Source organism: Asterias rubens, chromosome 6 (assembly GCF_902459465.1).
Source record: "Asterias rubens chromosome 6, eAstRub1.3, whole genome shotgun sequence".
In the NCBI taxonomy this organism is placed as follows: Eukaryota; Metazoa; Echinodermata; class Asteroidea; order Forcipulatida; family Asteriidae; genus Asterias; species Asterias rubens.
In genome coordinates this window covers 21203282-21225704 of record NC_047067.1, presented here as the reverse complement: position 1 = coordinate 21225704, position 22423 = coordinate 21203282, and the positions used below count along the sequence as shown (strand labels likewise).

Here is a 22423-nt window from a genome sequence, read left to right as displayed (position 1 = left end):
AATCATTTGTATGGCCGCCTGCAAATCAAGTTTCTCTTCTAGCGGCTATGGCTGTTGACAACAGTAACCTAGTTTAGTTATCCATGTAAACCAACTGCCCAAGCCATTACTTTTATAGGCCACAACAAAACATTAAGTTTATACTTTCTTTCCCAGTTTTCTTTTTGCCTTCGAGAAAGACTCTGCAAGGTTTAAATCATCAGGCCATTTAATATTTTTTGCTTCTCTAGTTTCATGAGCTGGCCTTTAAGTTCACAGGATGTTTTCTTTTAATTAATCACTGTAGCCAATGAGTTACTGCAACACATTAAGAAAGTGTCATCTGACCCTCTAGCCAGTTCTCTCTTGGCTCCTGTAATCAAGCTGTGTGATATGAAAGTCTCGAACGACAAGCCAGCGAGGGACATCAACTATGTCATCACAGAATCAAGTCAATTTCAGAATTGATATATGATGATGTGATTTTTTTTTCTCATCGTACTTTCTCTTTTTCATGTCACAAGAATATCCCAAGATTTGTCCATATAAATTGATTGATATAATTACTTCTTGCTGATAACAGCTGCAGTCCTGATGATGGTGAGTGCATATCCAAGCAGCAATTATGTTTATTTCTACCACAAGAGGGCACTGTTGATGAGTATCAACTTACTCCAAAGCTGGTAACATGTTAACACAAGATGGCGCTATGTCATTTTGTCAGTGCTGTATTTCTGTTCACAAAGCACTTCTGATCCTTTTCTAAATGTGGATGGATTGGTTATTGGGATGAATGGAACACAAGAGGGCGCTAGTACAGTAGATCACAGTCTATCCTTAACTGGCACAGTGCAGCCACACGGTGGCGCTGGAGAATTAAACTAGACTTCCACAAAAACACTAAATACCATCCTTCATGACAAACAATAACATACCATATTTGTAACATAATATTATTTTAAAGTGCAAATTACGTTTAGATCTAAACTTCATCTGAAAGGAAGTTGACCCTTAGTTAGAGGACCCCTCTCACTTCTTCCCTTATGAACTGTGAAGAGGGTACCCTGTTTCAGCCCCCGTTGATTTGGGTCGAAAGCCCAAACCAGTTAAGTGTAGCTCTCACCTTGAAGTGGCCGTCTGTGTCCGGCCTTGTGAGTTGGTCGATATCTCATTTAAATCAAAAAGCGTTTTAAACCACTAGGTACTGTAGCAGCACCATTACCAGTCTATACATTTCTGTATATGGCTAACATAATTCTAAGAATACACACACTTCTCAGAATAAGGGATTTAAGTCTGCTGTCACCAAGTGTCCCCAAAAGTCTCCCATTTGAAAACTCCTGAATCCACTTAAGTAAGGGGGTGGTAAAACTTGAGCCTACCTTGATGGTTTCTCTGCTGAACTTGAGCTTCCGAGGTTGTTTTCTAATACAGTCACCACCTTCCTCATCATCATCACTTTCAGAGAGAGCAGAGATTTCGGCAAAATGTGTCTACAAAACAAACAGGAAAAAACACTTTTAAAAATCTGCAAAGTTATAAAACATGATTAATTTGATAGCCTTCTGTTTTACATTTAAGGCTCTTTAAATATCACATAACACTAAATTGCAAACAATGACTTTCTTCCTAGCACTTAGCTAATTGACAAACTCATCAAAACAAAAATCACAGATGAACAAAAAATAATAATCTTCAATGAAACTCCAGGGAACCAGAGAAAATAGTACCAATTAATACACCAAACTAAAACCCAAAGGGAAAATAGTCTGGCTTCTATTTGATAAGATGAAAATCAGCATTCATGACTGTTAATGCACCCAGGGGACAAGACAACTGTATTGACAGTGAACAAAGGGTAATGATTAGCCTACTTGGTTTAAAACAATGACAAGCTACGTTTGTGTACATAGATCACTAAGGTCACAGGTGTTGGTTTTATGTTGACAGGAAACGGTGATGGAATTATCAGGATGCTGACACACTATAGTGACTACACACACCTGTGATTCAGATGCGATAATGTACCCATCTATTTTGTGTTTCAAATCTTTTGAATTTTGAATTTCCGTCTAGAGCTGGTTTGGGAAGGTGGTGAAAGGTTATTCCATCTTCAAATCAAAACCTGCAATCAGTAAAGATGGGCCTAAGCCTCAAGAATACAGGTTCCTAGGAAGGTTTAGTAAAAAGAATTACACTCATTCAATGAAAAACATTTACAGCATGAACTTGTCCTAGATAAAAATATTTAACACTCAGGGGGACCTTGTTCCCTTGTTACTTGCACATTTAATATAGTATCCGAACCACATGGCACCAATCTGAAAAACTACTCTCGTACAACATACCCCAACAAAGGTACACATGTATTATGTACAATGTACAATCCAAACATTGTATTTCACCGGTGAACAATCCCTGGATACCAGCTGACATGTATAAATAGCACCAATTCCCTACATAGGTCACCAGTATCATAACAACACAAACACTAGGGCACTGCACTGGTTACTGTACTTTCAAACTCTGAAACACAAACCCCTTTTATTTTCCTGCCCTAGATAGATTAGAATTGAATGAAGCTGTCACTCAATGCCTTCTATTGACAAACAATGATTCAATGATGAGGTATCTTGAGGACACTCAGGTCATGAGAGAGGTCAAGTGAGGTGGGCGAGAGCGAAGAGATAAACCAATGGGCGGGAGCAAAGAGATAAAAAGGAGGGCAGGAGCAAAGATTGTCTTTTATATCCGAGGAAAATTAAACTTTATTATGCGCTGTGTTTACAAACCAAAACAATTTTTTTTTTGGCAACTGCATCCAATTTAGCTGTCGTTTATCCCCCAAATTTTTTTTCGAACATAATGTGTAAACAACGGTTCTGGTGCACAGTGTACCATTTCCATAGTGTTACCTCATTGATAAATACCACCATCCTCATACTGTGATTTGTCACAAAGGTTCTGTGGGAATTGCAAAACTCCTAGAAGCTTATTTTCTTCATCAGGATCACCGGTACTCTGTATTGGCTTTGTGTTCAACTTGAGTTTGATTTCACCACTGATCAAAACTGAACCTAAAGATCACATGTCACATCGCAGGATCATTTATAATCCCACATGGGTTCCAACCATCATATCACGCTTTGCAGGATTTGGTCCTGCTTCGATCCTACTCAAGAGGTGGATCAGATTAAGGGATATGATCCTAATCCCTTTTGCATTCCCACTGACATACATGTAGGATCTCTCTTTGATCCTGCAATGCAAGGTCTGATCCCCAGTTTCATGGCTTGGCTCTCAATGCATCACCAATGACCAAATTAGAAATGCAAGCATAACTCATTCTTCAACCCATCTGCCTCAACCATCTCAACCATCACATTGGCACATCACAAAATTTACAGCTAATAAATACTTCCAAGACCATACAACCCAAACAAAAGATTGGACAAATACTGAGCTTAACGTCCTGGGGCACAATGTCACTCGCACAGCCCCAAATTGCCTCATGCTCAAAACAACAAAGGTTTGTCTTTGCATTTTAATTTTCTGCTTGATAAGATAAGTGGAGGTAATGTTAGTCCCTGGTGGGATTTCCTGATTGATAGGCCACATCCTCATCTATCAGGACTCATGATGACCTAATTAATCCAAACCCTAAAACACTCGTCTTGACATTTCAAAACAGACCATCAAAGATTACAGACGAAACCCGTGACAGGCCTCGAAATAACCCATGGCATGCACAGCAATTGCCGCGGTGCCTTGTGCTTTTGCTGTGGTGCCCTCTGCAAGTTTAAATAAAAACTTACATTTTCCACATAGAAGTGCCCCTAACCAGAGGAAAATTGCTGCGCCCCTTCAAGAGTGAAGTTCAAGGCCTGAAGCTACACTGATCGAGGCTCTGCTTAAATCAAGGAATTCTGCCCTTACTGAGCTCTGAGAAGAACACTCATTCTATGGGACGTAAGCACATAATTCCATGGTAAGCAGAGAAATGAAACGGCCCTTGTGATGTTGAATGAGCAGTCCCCAATTAATCAAAACATAGTTTCGCTGGATTTTGTTTCTAAGAGGGATGGATCATGGGGATGGGTGTGGGAGGAGCGAGAAGGTTACATCACAGATAAGATGATTGAGACTGTTGAATTTTTTTTTAAACACTTTAAGTACTTCAGAACTACAATGTATGAACAACCTGAACTGTTTATTTTGAACCAAACTTAACTTGTGCCCCTAAATATGACTCACCAGGTTGTAGGCCAAGAGCAGGAAAGACAAAATGAAATGAAAATGTAGGAGGGAAACGGGGCAAAGTAAGTTTCCCTTGGGATAGCAAACTCCCGGTTTTTGAAAGTCTAGAAACTCGCAAAGAACAGACGGAGGAAACCAACAGCAGGAATATGGCAAGTTTCTAACTGAGGGGAAAAGGTTCAGAGACTCTCTAAGGAGTTGAAAGTTGTGTTCCTAACCATGGGTTCTGGACTGTGGTGACTGGTGCAGTCTTTTTTAAACTCAAACTCTTAGATCAAAAAATATATTTCCATGCTTTGTATCTTTTTGAAATCTTAGATTGTTCCTTAAAAGGACGCAATACCCTCTCATGATTTTGAAATGTAAGGGAAACAAGGGCAATAAAAGTATCAATTTCTCTGCTGAAGTTGTAAGGCTCTGAAAGGAGGAAATGGTATGGTCACAGGTTCGAATCCCACCCAAGTTGCAAACATGTACTCTGACTCTTTTTTTCTACAGTACTCTGGAAATCACAACCACACAATCCTGTTTCTTTTTTTTCGATAGATTGCACTATAATACATAATATACAAGTAGATAAAAATCCTAACTCCTTTAGCGGTTTACTACATGTACGTATGTACAAAGGACCCTTCTTCGCTCTTTTACAAAATTCTTCCTCATATGAAAACTCAACACACATAATTGAAATCTTCATTACAGTGTACAGCTCAGTGACAGTCCAACAAAATCAAACAAAACATCAGTTGGATTTTGACAGAATCTTAGTGGTTACACTTCTCCGTTCTTTACTACTCATCCCAAGTCACACAACAAATAATATTACAAAATGTCAATCCTTTATTAACTCTGTAAACATCTACATATATCTCATAACATATTCGGTGCACACTTTAAATATTATGCACAACATCTGAGAACTGTTTCACAATAAACCGTTCCATGACTACATAATACACTACGGAGAAGAAACACAGTGAGTCAGCCTACTGTACATGATGTATGACCACAATCATGACATGGCCAACCCCTATCTCATGAATAACTCAAGTGCATCAATCCCAGATGGGATATTCCTGGGATATCCAGCTCATTTATGCAAGATCTACTCCATCCGTCCTCCATGCTTCAGTGCATCTTTGGTAGTAGTCTCAAGGTTTTATCATTTTACAAGAACGTATCCATATTTTTGTGGCACTTTTAGTTTTTTTGAGACATATTATACCAAGTTCTATAGATTTCATGACTGTATGAAAATGACTATGCTCAGGGTTTCCCTTAAGTCTTCTTAGTAACCACTGCTCTGAATGTCACTAAAAATGTTTTGGGTTTGTTTCGTTTTGTTTTACAACTATAAATTAATCCAATTGCAAGGCAAGGCAAATGAGTAACAGCATGTTTCATAATAGTTTCATAGAGTAATGTGACACAAACGGTTGAATGATTGTATACGTAGCCTGTGTTTAAAGATGAGCTCCATAAAGACTTGATGGTTTGAGTATGGAAGTAGAATGGTTTGAGTAAAAACAATCTGATACTGCATGGAGGCAACAGAAGCAATTGCATCCATGACTCTAGTCATTGCGTTGCTGCCCCTTGCAGGCCTAATGATTCACAGAGGTAACTGAGGCAATTGTTGTTTCCATGCCCCTGGTCACCCCTTCCAGCAAAACATCTCAGTCCCTTTATTTAGAAAACCTTACTAAGAAACAAGTTGCTAAGAAACAAATTACAAGAATGAAGTATCAGGCCTGCATCAATTTGAAGAGGGGTCCACTGAAATATCCAGAGATCTCTTAGGGCACCCCCCCCCCTATTCTCCCCCCCCCCCCTGTCAGGATATCGTTAGAGCATGGCTAGATCCTCCCCTTCTTCATGACGCGCCAAACCAGACATTGAAACAGACACGCTTCCTCACTCCCGTACCTTCGTCTATCCGAGACGCTTTAAAAAAAAATCAACATTTAGTTTTCATTTCCTCTTGTTTAGCCTGTCAAGTCTGACTTGCTCATACACTAATTGACATTTGCTGATGTTGTCTGATGACTATTTGTAACTATTGCATCATAGAATCTATAGACAGTGAAACGCACAGTCAGTTTTTCGTTGAGAAGCATGACTTTCCAATTAATTCCATCATCACGTTTGCTTCTGCACAGAGAGTCGAAATGATTTTTTTCTTAAGTGTTTTTTATTTTCTACTTGATTGTCAAGGTCTAACTCACTCGTAATTCAATTTTGCTCATTCCAACAATTGATTTCATATTGATTGATATTAAATCCCACTCTGAAAGCCTGAAAATGGTCAATCTAGCATACAACTCTCTCGGTGAAAAATCTCTTTACATGTTCATGGCCATCTATGAATACAAGATTCATGTGTAAACTGTATTTCAATCATAAAGCCCGGTTCATACTTCCTGCGAATGCAAAGCTAATGTTGACGTCACAAAATTCGCAACAAATATTCGTAGCAGTTCAGCTCTGCTCAACACACTTGCGAATATCACTGCGAGAGGATAGTTATGATGTGAAATTCACGTCAAATTCGCTTATCCTTCGCTTTCACAGGAAGTATGAACCATGCTTTACATGTAAAATCCAACAGTTGTTGGCCTATGTTTTGATTTAATCTGTTTGATTGACGACTAAATCCTAACCACCCCAACTCATCAAAAATCAAAATCCAACAGCATGTTTTGTTTGATCCAAAGAATTGTTATCATACAAAGCTCCTGAGATCTTAAAGATTGTGTTTTTCACATCAGCACCTGAGCAGCTGAATATCTTGAGCCTGACATCTTCAAGTTCATTAGAGCTTAAACATCAAGGGACAAGGCATTGACAGATGACCAGATTGGCCTGCCAGCCCAAGGTGTGAACTGGTCATTCGAATAAATCTGATGCAAAGATCATCATAAGGAGTAACCCAAAACCCACGAATCTACATTGTAAGGCAAGGAGGCGTACTAAGAAATACAAAATTTCATTTCAAAATTTCTGCAATCTCAGACAGCAACATCTACTTTGATCTCTTACAATACTTCCACATGTAAAAGAAGCTACACAAGCATGTATGCAAATAGGGCTGCCCAAAAAGTATCAAAAAGTCACCCAGATGCCCCCGCCAACCCAAAATGGGGTGTTCTGCGCCACAAAGCTTTCGTAATGTTTCTCTAAAAGGCCAGCGCAGGTGTGTAGCCTCCTTGTTCTTCTTCTTACATCTTCCTCCATGGTAAAAGTACAGTCCACCATCTGGTGTATTACATACTGTATGACATCATTACTATTTTCATGAATGTGGATTATTATGGCATACTTTTTTTATGACTTCTGTCTTCAGTAACATTGCGGGAAAAGCTTTTGAATCCTACAAAATCTATCTGAAGTTACAGTCCAACAATAGTACAATAAACGGGCATTAAGTACAGTATCTGTGGGTAAGCTTGGGCGATATCGATTTATTTTATTCACGATATATCGCCGACAACATATCGCAATATTCGATATAATCGCGATTAATTAAATTTGGCATCATCAGTCTTCAAACTCCAAGTGAAAGTTGTAGAAGAGACAGTCATAGCATAAGAGAGGTGTTCTAATGAACTATTATTCTGGTTTTACTCCAAACCTATGGGGTGCAAGATGTCTCAGCTAGCAAATACATCGCGATATTTAATCGATATCGCGATATATCGCGATTATCGCGATTATCGCGATATATCGCGATATATCAATATTTCGATTAAAACCAAATCCATCCGATATCGAAATCGTTTCCAAATTAATATCGCGATATTCGATAATATCGTGATATCGCCCAAGCTTATCTGTGGGTCTGATCACATTCACACCGCCTGTACAAACTCCTCTTTCATTCCATAAACCTTGACATACTGTAATAATAAGAATCAGAATGCAAGTAAACTGGTGCAAATGCTCCACAACAGGTTAACTTCAATTGAGGATAGAAGTACAGAAGGCCATTGCAATGTTTTTGCTTGAGAGACTTTGTATTCATTGGCTGGAGTGATCCTGAGGGAAAGGTTTTAAGCTCAAGTCAGTTGCCAATCAAACTCTCAATAGGACAGGGGACCGTAGTTTGGGGGTCACCCAAAACCCTGGAATTTTAATGGGGACAATGGGGTTTTGTGCCTAGACTGCTAATAATGATTGTGTTATATGTACATGAATGAGTTCGTACGTACATTATGCCTGCAGAAAATGTACAAAGCTCTATGAAAACAAAAACGAATGGAGATGGCAGCATACGATTGTTGACAATCTTATTTAGCAAAAATTCATGAATAGTGCTTTAAAGTGAAAAAGTTTCTTAAATTGTTCGAATGTTGGTGTTATGTTTTTCTGACGAAATCGGTTATTAAACAATACATAAATTATGGATCTTGTCAAATTGTGGCTCTTATCAGATCTTGTTGGTCATCGTTTTAAACATAAACATGTCAAAAGGAATATCACCACAAATATTGTACACAACAACAAAATTGATTTTGTTGGTCGTTACCATACCACCCTAATAAACATTAATGCATAATTATTTTTATTGAAGATAATACATTACATACAATATGCAGTGCCAAACATTTAGTGCCAAAACATGGAGCTGAGAATTTATTTTTCTGCACAAAGAAGCCCCTGAACAATTCTAAACGAGGCACATACTGTGCACGGCGAATGGCCACGAGCCACAATTTGATAAGTTGCCTGATTGCAACAATGACCTTTTTAAAATGAGGTTCACGGCATCGAAGTGTGAAGCAGAGAGGAGGGGGGCGGTAGAAATCATTGAAACTCAATCTTACTGAACAACCAATCCACCCTAAGGCGTTCATCATACAAAACGCCATCAGCCTCCAGTGGCAGCCAGAATCCTATAAAACTCCTCCTCCTGCCCCTTTTGGTGCAATACCCGCTAGAGGAGATGGTCCCAAGCAGGGTAATTATCAAGCAGTAATGTCCAGGACCTGGCAATGGCCCTAGACTGCTGTGGGACATTGGGGGAGTCAAATGAGTGCTGAAGTGCTTTGTTATAAATGTAGAGAAGTCAGAGAGTTAGGCAATGAATGAGAGAAAGGGCAGTAGTCTGACCATGGTCTAATTTAACTCATTTGCATTCTTAACTGAATTTTGTACACAAGATTTCAACTGATTTTAAATTTTATACAGGCCTCGAAAAACCCCAAAACAATTGCAGTTGCTATAGTGCCCTGTGCTTTGCTGTGCTGCCCTCTGCAAAGTACAAATTTACATTTTCATCACAGCGTGACCCTTATCAGAGGAAAATTGCCGCCCCTTCAAGAACAAGGTGCAAGGCCTGTTGTAAACCAATCCATTTTAGGTCAATTTCATCATTCTGAACCGCCAAAGACACTTTTACGTTCACGTACGAGTGGCGCGCAGGCTTTAATGTCAAGTTGGCAATACATGCATTATCTTCATTGGTTGAATTTGCCTGTGATGCGTTTAAATACAGAGAGTGAACATTGGGCGTATTTGTGTTCCAGTAATGGTGGGGAAACCCAAGTACAGGCTCTCCTTAATTGATTAGTCAACAGGCCTCAAATTGAAACAGAAGTGAATTACATTACAGACATTATTGTACATGTATGCACACATTACTATTTTCCATGTCGACTGAACACAGGTACGAAGGCCCTGGGATGAACAAGAATGCTTGGCCATATGTGGGAATCTGCCTCATATAATGTTTTGACATTTTATCATAATCTATTATAAACAAATTCTTCTCCTATGCCTGACGACCTCACAGGGAAAACAAACAATCTTATCAGTGGATTCCTGAGTGTCTGCTCTTATTTGATAATCGTTGAGCGCGGTCGTATAATGTAACGCCCAGAGTTCGTCTCAGAGAGTTATGGAGGCCGGTACAAAGATCCGACAAGCAGAGAAATAAAAGTGTAGGACCCACATTACTCGGCCCTACACTGGTCAGAATGTGAATGCAAGAACTTTAAGACTAGAAATTGGCACGCTTAGAGTGTGGTTTGCCTACATGTATACCCTGGAGAAATTTTTAAATGGCAAAGTTTCATCACCATAGCAATAAAGATGTTACTGTTGTGTACACTACATTTATAAAAATAAAAATATAAAAATATATAAAAAATACCCTACCTACAATGTATCTCAGCCTATGATGTACATTTTTATCATTGGTTTGTTTCATTTGAAACATGAAAGAAAGTTCATTATGGTACATGCATCTGATAGGTTGATATTGCAGCGTGGGTTTGGGGGTTGAGTTGGACAGGAGGTGGTTCATCCTCTCTACATTTAGTAAACTAGGGATGTAGCAACAGGTAACCTTTAAAAAATAATTAAATCAACTTTGAACTATGTCGTGACCAATGTTGTACCATTCCTCTGAACTTGATTAATGTTATCTAAATTGTCAACTAACCCTTAAGTTGGAAAAAGGGGGGAATACAGGCAGGGTATGTGGCTAAATTATGAAGGTCTAAAGTTTAACTAAAGTTTAATTTAGCCTCATATGATAAGGTGGTCTTTCAATTAAGATGCACATTGTACCAGTGCGTACCTTCTTGTTAATTTGGCTATCTAACTTAGCAATGTAATGAACAATTATTGTACTTTCCCTTTAAATTAAGACTGTCCCTGATTAGCGTGATTACTGATGAGTCACTGGCAGTGGAGTGAAGCCAGAATCATTTCTTCAATAAGGACAGCGGGGGAGGAGGAACATGTGGGGGTGGGGACAGGGATTTGGAAGGGCGTAGATGTAGCCTCATACAAGGTACACATAATGTAGAAGGGAGTTTTGGGCAATCTGCGTCTTGGTAAACAGAGTGACCTATTTCCAAAATTCTGCGTCTTGGTAAACAGAGTGACCTATTTCCAAAATTCTGGTACATATTGGACACTTTGCAAGTTTTACTGAAGCAAGCTGAATTGAAAAAAGTTCTTAGAATAGTTTCTACAGCCTGATCCAGGTAATGTTTGACATGCAATAAAGTAATGCAATAAAGTAATGCAATCAAACTAATAATAGTCTAATTGTAGGGGTACCATGATACACAGTAAATAATAATATACATGTACTGTAGGCCTGCACCAATTTATACAGTGACCATGTAGGCTACATGACATCTTGACAGGCATCCACTTCTCCAAAACCAATATCAAACAGCCTGACTCAACTGTTTACAGTTTTCACTCAAGTCCCAAATCAAGTCACACGTAGCAAGTTGGTAAAACAGTTTCATGCACTTGACACTTTCAACTGTATATTACCATACTGTATACCATACAAGGTTCAGTATATCAACACTAGAATGCCTTGCCTCAATCGTTCTTCATGCCTCAATGCAGACACATTGTACAATATCTTGTGAATATTATTAGGCCCTACTACAAATAATTACATTATTATTCGTGTACATTGTACAACATGCACCGGATTGTGTTTGTACACACTCCATCTAGAAGAAAAAATGCTTTGAAACGGTCATAATTATTGGAGGGGGTGTAAATTACACGAATGTAATGTCACAGATACATGTACATGTAGTGACATCGAATCATGAGGAAGGTCCAATGTACATCTTGTTATTATGTAAACAGCACTAGACATGACCAAACTACTGTACCCAATACTCCCTGATTTTTATGACCTTGGTTACGACTGACTGATAACAAAGCTACTAAATCTCCATTTCACCAAATGAAAAGAAGATTCTAAGAATGAAATGACAGTCAATGGATGGGTCAAAGATTGAGGTTAGGAATAACTTGGAATGCAATTCTTTTAAAAGGTATGTAAAACCGCCAGGAACTGTCGTTTCTAAAGAACACAAAAAACTACACAGGTTGCACAGTACACTGTGCACCATAAAGTAACAATTAACAATATCAGCCTAACAAAGGTTTTTAAAATAATTACTATGTAAAAGCCTTACACATTTCTGTCTTTCTTCACACTCTTGATTTTGTACAGCTTTAATATTACCCTTCCATGTTCCCCAGCCGCCACCCCCAATATATTCCCACACCCCTTTGTTCCGACCCAATGTATTTCTCTAATTCTTACTCTACAGAGCACAAATACCAGTGGCATAAATTTTAAAAAAAAAGTGACCTCTGCAAAATTTAATTTTTCTTTACATAAATATTGTGGCTACAAGGGGCTGCTGCGCTGCATTTTATGACCACCAAGAAACAATAAACCAGCAACAAACCACTATGAGAAATCCATCAAGAATGTCAAATATTTTTTAATAATTCTCCAAAGTGGGGAATACCTCCTGGGTATATTATGTTTTGTTGTCAGTTGAGCAATGAGCCACTGAGGAATGTTGCAAATTTCCTTTATGACCGAACCCAGCAAAAAGATGTACACAATGAAAATGGCAATCACTCAGCCTTTCAGTCATTGTACTTTGATTGTGCCCTTTCATTGTTTTAAAAACAAAGGAAACAGTGCAGGGGAAAACCTTCAGAGCATTTGTTTTCTCTCTCCTGACCATACATATTGCAAAAATTTCAATAATCTACACACTACAATCATGGAGGTAGAATGCTACAATGCAGGACATCAGTTGTGATTTGACTGGCCAAATGGTAAAATTACTGGACTGTGGTCAGTGGTCTAGTGGTTTGGATACACAGTTTGCTACAATAAAACCATCTTACAAAAGCAAGGCGTGAAGGTGTAACATAATCAAACCAACTTTTTGTATGAGGGAATCAGTGTTAGTTATTGCCTTTATAACACAGGGAACCAGACAACATAAACACATTTGTGGCAACCTGGTGTTCATAAGGCATATTGAACAAATAAAAATTGTACATAATATTGTGAATTGTTCTTAGGCTATAACTACTGCACAACCCTTTTTTCCCCTCATATTTATTTAGCTTCTTGGCTTTTCTCTCACAATTAAATTTGCTTTCCTTTGAGTTCAGATGCTAGAGTACCTGGTTGTAGTTGAAATCCAACACTGGGTTTCTTAATGGACCCTGATCCAATGTTTTGTTTGATAGGAGCTTGGCATTATCTTGGGTAATGGAAGGCAACCAATTTTGAGCCGCCATCTATTCACAACTGGCAGCTGTGATTTTTAGAAGGGGGGGGAGACTGCTTACCCCTGATTTCCATTATCAACCATAGCATTGTCACAGTACAGCTTCTGACCATGCTTACTGATGCAATATTATGCGTAAGACTGTGCAAGGTTTTTCTATTTGTTCTCAAAAACTACCCTCTTCTTCCATTTAAAAAATAAATCCATTTATGGATAGCACCCATTGTTTCATTTATAGTATTTGACCTACAATGTGCACTTTAATTTCACAGATCTGCAAAACAACTGGTACTCTGAAGCTTAGTCTAATCAATAAAGATGATGCATTATTATGACCACGTAATCTGATTACGCTATTCACATGACTACAAGCCAACATGGCTAATTGCTTCGCTGTGCACTATGGTTGCAAAATGCATGTACAATGATGTACTGTGACTGATGACTGAATTGTACATTTGAACGTATTAATATGACTGAACCATGATGAATGGAACTAACTTTTGCCAGTCATGATGGTAAATGTACAATATAACATGAATGAAGTTCATTCAATACACATTTCCCCAGCTGTACAATTGTAATGTACATTATTCAAAGTGTCTTTATAAAAATAGCCATAAATTAGCTATTTGAAAGGTGCCTACATCACTGGTTTTCTGTTCTTGCTACTTGTACATGTATGAATACCATCATGCTACTAGCATCCATATCTTGTTCGTTATCTCGACCACACCACACACATGTTCCTCGTAATTTGATCAAAATTTACAGAACAAGTAATACAGCATGCTCGAGATGCCACCTACATAATGCACATATTATGTGTAGTACGCAAACACAATGACACATTTCTTTGTTCGTTTTGTTGTTGATATACCTCAACTCTGTTTTTTAAAGGAAATTTGCATTCGTCTTAGAGCAAACACTTCACTTAAATTGAACGTCGAATGACACATGATGTGTGTTTGTTTTAGGGACACAATATTGCACTTAACTGCCTGTTAATGAAACTAAGGAGCCCTATTTCTTATTTTATTTTTTAATAAAACACGGCCCAGATTGCGATTTTCGGTTCAAGTTAAATATCAATCCTCATCGTTGCAAGCCAATCAACACTCTCACTCGACGCCAAGTCGCCAACCCAGTGTGCTCTCAATATAAAATTTATGAGTCAATATTCCCGAAGTGTTAACTTTCAGACACACCATGATTCACAACTCTGTCTGGCCTTTGACCAATGAGTCAATGTGTATTACTGCATTTGATGTCATTTTTATGTATTCGAATTGCATGGGCGAGTGGATGGATTGACAATAGACACTTAGAGATTGTTCACTTACAATGTATGGATTTATGTAATTCATGCAAATAGACTGTTATAGTTGGACTACAAATCATGTACACTGACTGAACTAGTAACAGATCATCAGTTTGGAAATTGTTATAATGTTAATTGGTTCACCTCCTTGCGCAAGTTGCAAAAGTGATAATTTACTTGTCAACAAGTTGTTGATGATTATGCAATATGTACAACATGGTTCCCTAAAAAAATCTCACCTCAAACACCACCCGCACCACCCCTACCCCGATAAAAGGAATAATCTCAAATAATGAAACAAAAATCAGGCATTATCATTGCTGAAGATTCAACCTCAGGAAAAATCAAGCCATTGAAAAAAACGTTGAGGAAAATACATTGTCCATTTCAAACTGATGAATGACATAACTTTGTTATATTGCATTACTACATCTGCGATAATATGAAGGTATTGCAGTGCACTGTTTTTTCCTTAACAGTAACTCAACACCCCAACCATAAACTCTGATTAGTGTGGTATGTTTGGCCCCATGCAAAGCATCTATAATCAGATTGGCAGTGTAGCCCAGCAGAAACAAACAAAAAATGCACACGCGGAATTATTTAATTTTCAGGTGAACGACAACAACTCACTGTAGTTCTAAGTTTTCAAAACTTTGGTTAAAACTAAGCTTGGGCGATATCACGATATTATCGAATATTGCGATACTAATTTGGAAATGATTTCGATATCGGATCGATTTGGTTTTAATCGAAATATCAATATATCACGATATCGATTAAATATCGCAAAATCGCGATGTATCTTAGCTAAGACATCTTGCACCCCATAGGTTTGGAGTAAAACCAGAAGAATAGGTCATTAGAACACCTCTGTTGTACTATGACTGTCTCTTCTACAACTTTTACTGGAAGTTGTAAGACTGATGATGTCAAACTTAATTAATCGCGATTATATCGAATATCGCGATATATTGTCGGCGAAATATCGATATCGCCTAAGCTTAGTTAAAACCCTCACTAAGGACATGCCTTTCTGTCGGTCATGATTTTTCTATAAAGAAATGGATTATCTCCTACTAAACATTACAGGGTTTGCCCTTTTTAAGTGACTTGCTTGCAGTAACTCCTAGAACTAGTCCTAAGTTAAGTTAGGACTATCTTTGTGAAATCAACCCCAGTGGCCAAGTCCGTATGTCAAATTAAATAGGAATGCTTTTCAACACTGAACTACCAGATGAACCACTTGTTGTAGGGAATGGTTCTTGGGTGCGTTAACTACATGTAGCATTTGGCCACTGGACCACTGTTAAGGGAGAAGATGGCACGGTGTTTACCTAGGGACAAAAACAGATATTGCATTTCAAGAATCTATTTCTAAAAATAGATGAAGGTTCTTACCTGTGCAGCCTGTTCATCAACCTTCTCCTCGGGCTCTGTTGGACTGTCAAGGTCATCTTCCAAAGACGATTCCATGATCCCAATGAAAGTATGCTTTGGTTTCCGATTCAATATTTCCTGTGCCTCAAGGCTCAACTGTAGCTCAAGAGCATCTGTGTTCATGTCTTCCTCCGTTTGATCCAGATCCTCGCTGTCCTCATCCTCCTCATCATTTGTAATCACTGTTTCTTTGGTCCGCATCGCCATCTCCATCTTATCCAGGTTGCTGCCACCGATTTGGCCAATAATGCTTTGGTCTGTTGGGCTCTGCTCTGTTGTTGCATAGCTTGACGAGGTAAGGCTTGGCTCCTGGACTGCCCTTGTCGAAAGGAATGTTGAAGAAGCATCTGAGTTTGCATCAGTGTCAGTCTGGTGGCTGATCTCATCCTGAGATTCCCCCGAAGAGAGGCCTCGACGAGGAGAGCCAGTCTGAGGAGACGCAATGCTCGAATCCCATGCTGGGCTCGCTTTGGTCTCCTCGACTTGAGAAGCTGATATGGTGATCTCACGCTCTTCCACGGTGGTGTCAGAGGCAGAGGCTTGGGTGCTATACTCCGATGACATCTCTTCACTGTCTTCATCTTCATATTCTCTAGAATAACGACGAATTCCTGACCTGAGTTTACGGGGGGAGCCAGAGGAACGAAGTACCACAGGCTTCTTTGCAGTAGGAGAAGTTGGTGAGACAGGGGACTTTCTGTCTTCAAGGTATACTCCACCTTCTAGATCGAGACCAAGTTTTTCATGTAAATTAATTTCTGGTTGGTTTAAGGCTATAAGAGCTGATGCAGAAACAGGTGTCTTGGTCTTGGGAGCCTGAACATGGTGGATGTCCGTTGGGCTTAGTGCTCTAGCTATATAAGGCATGGGATCATCTAGGCTTCTTCGTCTTATGTCATACTCTGGCGATCGAGAACGCATCTGAGCTCGGCGAACTGCCGCAGGTTCTGATGCAGGTTCTCTGCGATCTTCTATATATCTCTCGGAACTTCCATTTTCTACACCAACCTGTGGTTTTGTATTCAGGTCATGAGACTTCATTTTTGGTGAGGTTGGGGGTGAAGGTTTGGTCCTCTCTGATGCTCTCTGCTGTTGAGGGGCATCCTGAATGACTTTGGTAACAGGATTGGTGTTACGCATGCTAGTACTATCTGATACCTTAGCATCAATTCGTCTTGATGGCTTCTCGGATACCTCCACAGGAGATGGCCGCACAGCAAGAGTTCTCTTTGGGGACTCATTTTCAACAGAACTGCCTGTGCTGTCAGTAGACGTATTGCGGCTGTAACGTTTCTTGTTGAGGTGAGGACTGGTTGGTGGACTGAGTGGCTGCTTTGTTGTGTTCTTCCTTGCAGTCGGAGGACTTGTTGCCTGGTGGCTTTCAAATAGCAATCGAGCATTCTTGAATCGCATCTTTGGATTGATCTTCTTATCTGAACCAGGATCCTCAATAACCTCTTCATCTGACTCCTGTTGCTCGAAGACATTGGTGTTTAGCTCCTGACTTACGGGTCGGGGTTTACTGGAATGCTGTGTTGTAGTGGTGCCTGCAGTTGTTACCGTTGGCTCAGGTCTAGTAGACACACCATTTGTAGTATTTACCCTTGGCCTGTAGGCTGGTTTAACATCTGCTGGGGCTTCAAAAAGGTGGCGCAATTTACTGACTTTGGCGCCTGGTGTTGTCGCGACGTGCATATCCCGAGCGGCAGCGGTTCTCTTCTCCATGTTGATGTTGGGAATATTCCCGCCACCACTGGTACTGCTAATTCTTGTGGTCATGGTTGTTGACATTTCTATCTCATCATTCCCAAGGGTTCTGTGGAGGAAAAAGTCAAAACAAAAACGTTAGATATTATTGTATTTCCAAAGCAGTATTTTGAAAGTTGAGCACAAATTATTACAGCCTCTCAATAGGGAAATTTGTTTGCTGAGCAATAAGTAACATGGAGTCAGTCACCCACAACTGGGGCGATAAATGTGTTTCTGCCGAGCAGGACTTTTCAGTGCTTAGCAAAATTCCATCTTAAGCAGCTTGAAGAAATTATGACATGGAATAGCATCTGCTTTCCTAAAAGTTATCACACAAATTTGTAAAGAGACACAATAATTCAACATCCCTCTTGTGGTTTGTACTGTGACAAAATGTTCTGAAAAAAATATTGAGGCCAATGGCTCATTTAAACCAGGCTATAAAAAAAAACATGTATTAAAAAAGGAAGAACATGAACTCCATGGCACTGTTCCAAACCTACAAATTCATGTAACACTAAACAAAACATCCCCAAGAGCGTTACATTACAAGTACATGTAAACTCAGACAGCTGAGACCTACTGTTCAATTTCATCATAGAGCAAGGACAGATTACACAGTGTACAGTACACGACACTTACTGTGCATGTTGTGCTTGAAAACATAACAAGTCAAGTATCAATCCGTTTACCTTTCTCTGTGTTTAGTAATTTACATGCCAAGTTACATTGCATCCATTTTGCAAACCATTTTCATTATTATTTTTTGTTCCAGTAAAATAATAAAATATTAAAAGTTTGTGTACATGTACAGTGTACATGTACAGTGATCACATTATGTACGTTTTCAATACCAGTTTCCTGCTCATTCCAGCGTACATAATGTAGTGTAATTTAAGCTTGGATGTACAGTACACATGTAATTAGCACAAAGTATTTAAGTATAAAACTAATTAATATTGACAATGTACACTAGGGATCTTTAGTTGACGTACATGAGTGTACACTACACATGTATGGACAGCACGGTGTGTACATTGTTTCCCAGTCTAAACATATGTACTTTACATTACACATTAAAAGACATTGGAACAGTAGTTTTTGTGATAATCAGATACAAACTTCATAGGAAATCTCTATAAAAGACCAACTGTTACTTTAATGATATCCATCAATATTCAATATTTGTTAAACGATGTGACCTGAATTTCTATAATCTTTACAAAAACTATATTTCAATCCAATTTAACTTTCTTGTTTAGCACGAACCCAATATCAATTTATACTTAGGCAATGTATGCTCAGTGCCTTCCCGAGTCATATGAAAAGAATCCGTAGGATTTTACTACGGTGGAATTTGAACCAACTTTGCCATTCTAGAGCAGGATCTATGTCTAACCACTAGACCACCAAGCTTGCCCAGTAGCTAGAGACAGTTTGAATCCTATGTTTTAGCAATAATTTGTATATCATAATGTGTATATATGCTTTCATTGCAAAACACATTTCATTGACATTAACCAGCTGATTTCCGTTTCACCATTTTGTATAACACAGTATAAAAACTTTTACCATAGCACCCAATGCAAAAGGCACCAAAGTGTTCTACAATACATAGTGTAGTCATCCTTTTTGCATGGGCAAGCACTAACTGGTAGACTGAGTGAATACAATGTATACCAACAAAACACCTCCCACAATCTTTTGAAAGGGGAATTATTTTGTCAAATCAGTAAATACCACTTGAGGATTTAATAATTGTACCACCTACAAATAACAAAAAAATTGGCCTACGCCTAGTTATGCCATATGTTATTGTACTGTAACATGTAGTCCAACATGTCTGAGTGCTAACGGCTCCATCTAGAGCCAGCTCGTCACAACAATCATAGAAAACTTCTGCACAATAACAACAAGTAACTATCCAGATTCAAGGCTGAACAAATTACATGTGCAATTGTGCATGCACAGTGCACACTTTCAAATTGGCTTCAAGACAACGCCATGATTATAGGACTAGGCTTTTATTTGATTTAAATCAGTTTTAGCAACAACGGCAAATTTGATTTTGATTTTTGTACAGTAATGTTAGGCCTATAATACTGAAAAATACTTCTTGCCCAATATCCAATCCAAGATTGTGTTTTTGTTAGCTATTTGGGCTTGTGGGTTTGTTGTTTTCCTACTCGCGATTGCCAACACAATTTCTTAGGGGAAAAGTGTAGTTTCTTAAAATGAATTGTCTAAAACAATGAAAATACATCAAGACTCGCTCTAGTAAATTTGTCTTTGTTCAACCCAAAATGAATTAAAATTTGAACAGCCAGTTTCCCTTGTGGTTACTCACTTGATACTAGAACAAAAACGCATTACAAATCTGGGTCTAGCAATGTGTAACTTGTAAGCACTTGTACATGGTTAATATTACACATTAGTGTCAACTTGATACCTGATAGAAACCACACCAACAAGCCATGTCCAACGGCCTGTTTCCTCTGCAGCAATTAGCTTCAAGACACTTCATGGAATAAGAAGCGGACAAATTGTTAAAGTCTTCTACTTATACTTCCCATTGTGGCTGGTGCTTTTGGGTCATTACGGTCAATGTCAAATTTAAGGACTTCAGGCGTATATCAAAAGACATGATAAGGCAATTGTTGGTTTTCTTGGCCCCAAAACTATGGGCATACATTGTAGCAACTGTCTGTAGTCTGAAGAATTCAAACTTAACTGGTCACTTGGGACTCAAGCAAGTCATTTTTGAAATCCAACTTGCCCATTTATGGGTTACTGTACTAAACATCTTGTACAAGGCTTCCTTGATTATAATATTATTATTAACTGGCTTTTAAGGTGTAAGTTTTTCTCCACCAGTTCTGTGACACAACGTTTTTGACTTGTGCTTTTTATCAGCTGAATAAGCAACATTTATATTTACTTCAAGAAGAGATGGGAGACTGACAGTCATGGTTGAATTTAAATCCAGGTCTTGTGAGTGGAAAGGTAAGGCACGCACGCATAAGAAGTAGTCATGACTTCCTGTTTATGCTGCACACCTTTTTTCTTTTTTAAATCCCTGTAAGTCTTGAACTTCATCTTTGCATTATATTAGACAACATTTCTCCAGAACCCAGGGCAGATCTTGGCCCTTCAGCCCTACACACTGTACCTTGAAGTATTCCAATATAAAGTCAACATTCATTGTTGTGACTGGTTACAGTTACCTCAACTGAAGGAAATCACTTCGCTCCTTCATAAAGTCAAAGGCCTGATGTTGTACACAAGAAGGTTAAGTAGTAGAGCCAACAAATGTTTTAAACTGCATGACATCCTAACATCATAACTCAGTAAGAAGCAAAATGACAGCAAGGTACACATGGTCCAAATTACCTTTTTGTTTCACATTTTCAGAGAAATTTTCATTCAATAATAATAGTAATAATAATAACAATGGCACCTTCAATGGCACCTTCAATGGCAAGTCTCAAGTTAACTCTGAAGTAAAGTCTGACTGTCATTTACGAGGTCAAGTCTCGAGACTTGTGAGTTTTTGAAGATTAAGTCACCTCATTTATTTTCCCCTTCCTGAAGTCAAACTACACATGTAAAGTCTGTATACAAATGTAAGTCAATGGCCCATAAAAACAAATTAAAAGTCAAATTCGGTCTAAAATCAGTCAGAGAAGATTACTTGAATATTTTTGGTATTGATTGATGGCAAAGACGAAAGTAATTTATAAATTAAAGAGGTCCTAAAAAATCAATTTATTCTTAAAACACTGCTTTCCACTTTCTCCATAACTAAGCATGCTAAGATTAAGAAAGAATAGGTCTACAAAGTTAAAGTTTACAAAGTTAATAAATAAATGGGAAAAGTTTCCGTATGGCGCCACCACTTTTTCATTCGATATGAAATAATATAGTATCTAATTTACCTCAATGAGATATCCTTTTTTGTAAAAATTAGTGAAAAAGTGGTGGCGCCATACGGAATGTTATCCAATAAATGTATTTAAAAGTTTGGTTTTGTTGTTGCCAAGTTGTTATTGTTTTGGCATTGTTTTAATTGTATGATAATGTTTGGCTCATTGTTGTTGACAATTCTTTTTTTTTTAACCAACAATCCACAACCAACAAAGTTACCTGTTTTTATTAAGAAACTAAACAACACACTATTAAACCATTTACTAAGCTGCATTCTTTCAAGCTCAAAACATTGGCAAAACAAAATAATTGTTATTGTTAAATAATAATATTTCCTCGCCCTGCTATTTTTGCTGTAATAAGGCGCACTCGAATGCGCCATACAAACGCACGGGGAATTTCACGCACGGCAATGTTGTGTGTGACTGTTGTATGAATCACGATTGTCAAAAATATGTGCTTACCTTTTCACAAGACTCCTCTGTAACACAAAAAGCACTTATCCCCAACCTTTCCAAAACAAGACACGATGTATCTAAAAACTATAATTTCGGGATTGGAAGAAATAAAATACTATGGGTTTTGCTTGAAAAAACACCACACTACAGAAGCGGGATCCCTTCCGTATTCCGTGCACTAAGATGCCACCATTTTGTAAAAAGTGGGCAGT

At 38.4% G+C, this 22423-nt stretch overlaps 1 protein-coding gene across 1 annotated transcript; it reads right to left on the bottom strand.

Annotated features, from left to right (window-relative positions):
• Positions 1-269: 269 nt before the first annotated feature.
• Positions 270-22395, bottom strand: LOC117291416. Its single transcript, XM_033773070.1, has 4 exons — positions 22218-22395; positions 16042-17896; positions 1362-1472; positions 270-410 (listed from the first exon to the last, which is right to left on the bottom strand). The coding sequence occupies exons 2-4, from the start codon at positions 17869-17871 to the stop codon at positions 270-272; spliced, it is 2082 nt and encodes a 693-aa protein (XP_033628961.1). The 5' UTR covers positions 17872-17896; positions 22218-22395.
• Between the last annotated feature and the right edge of the window lie 28 nt (positions 22396-22423).

Coding starts and splice junctions, on each gene's coding strand:
- LOC117291416 (XM_033773070.1), bottom strand. CDS start 17,871: ATGTCAACAACCATGACCACAAGAATTAGCAGTACCAGTGGTGGCGGG. Junction 1,473..16,041: donor TTGATGAACAGGCTGCACAG/GTAAGAACCTTC, acceptor TTTGTTTTGTAG/ACACATTTTGCCGAAATCTC. Junction 411..1,361: donor TCAGCAGAGAAACCATCAAG/GTAGGCTCAAGT, acceptor GTGATGACATAG/TTGATGTCCCTCGCTGGCTT.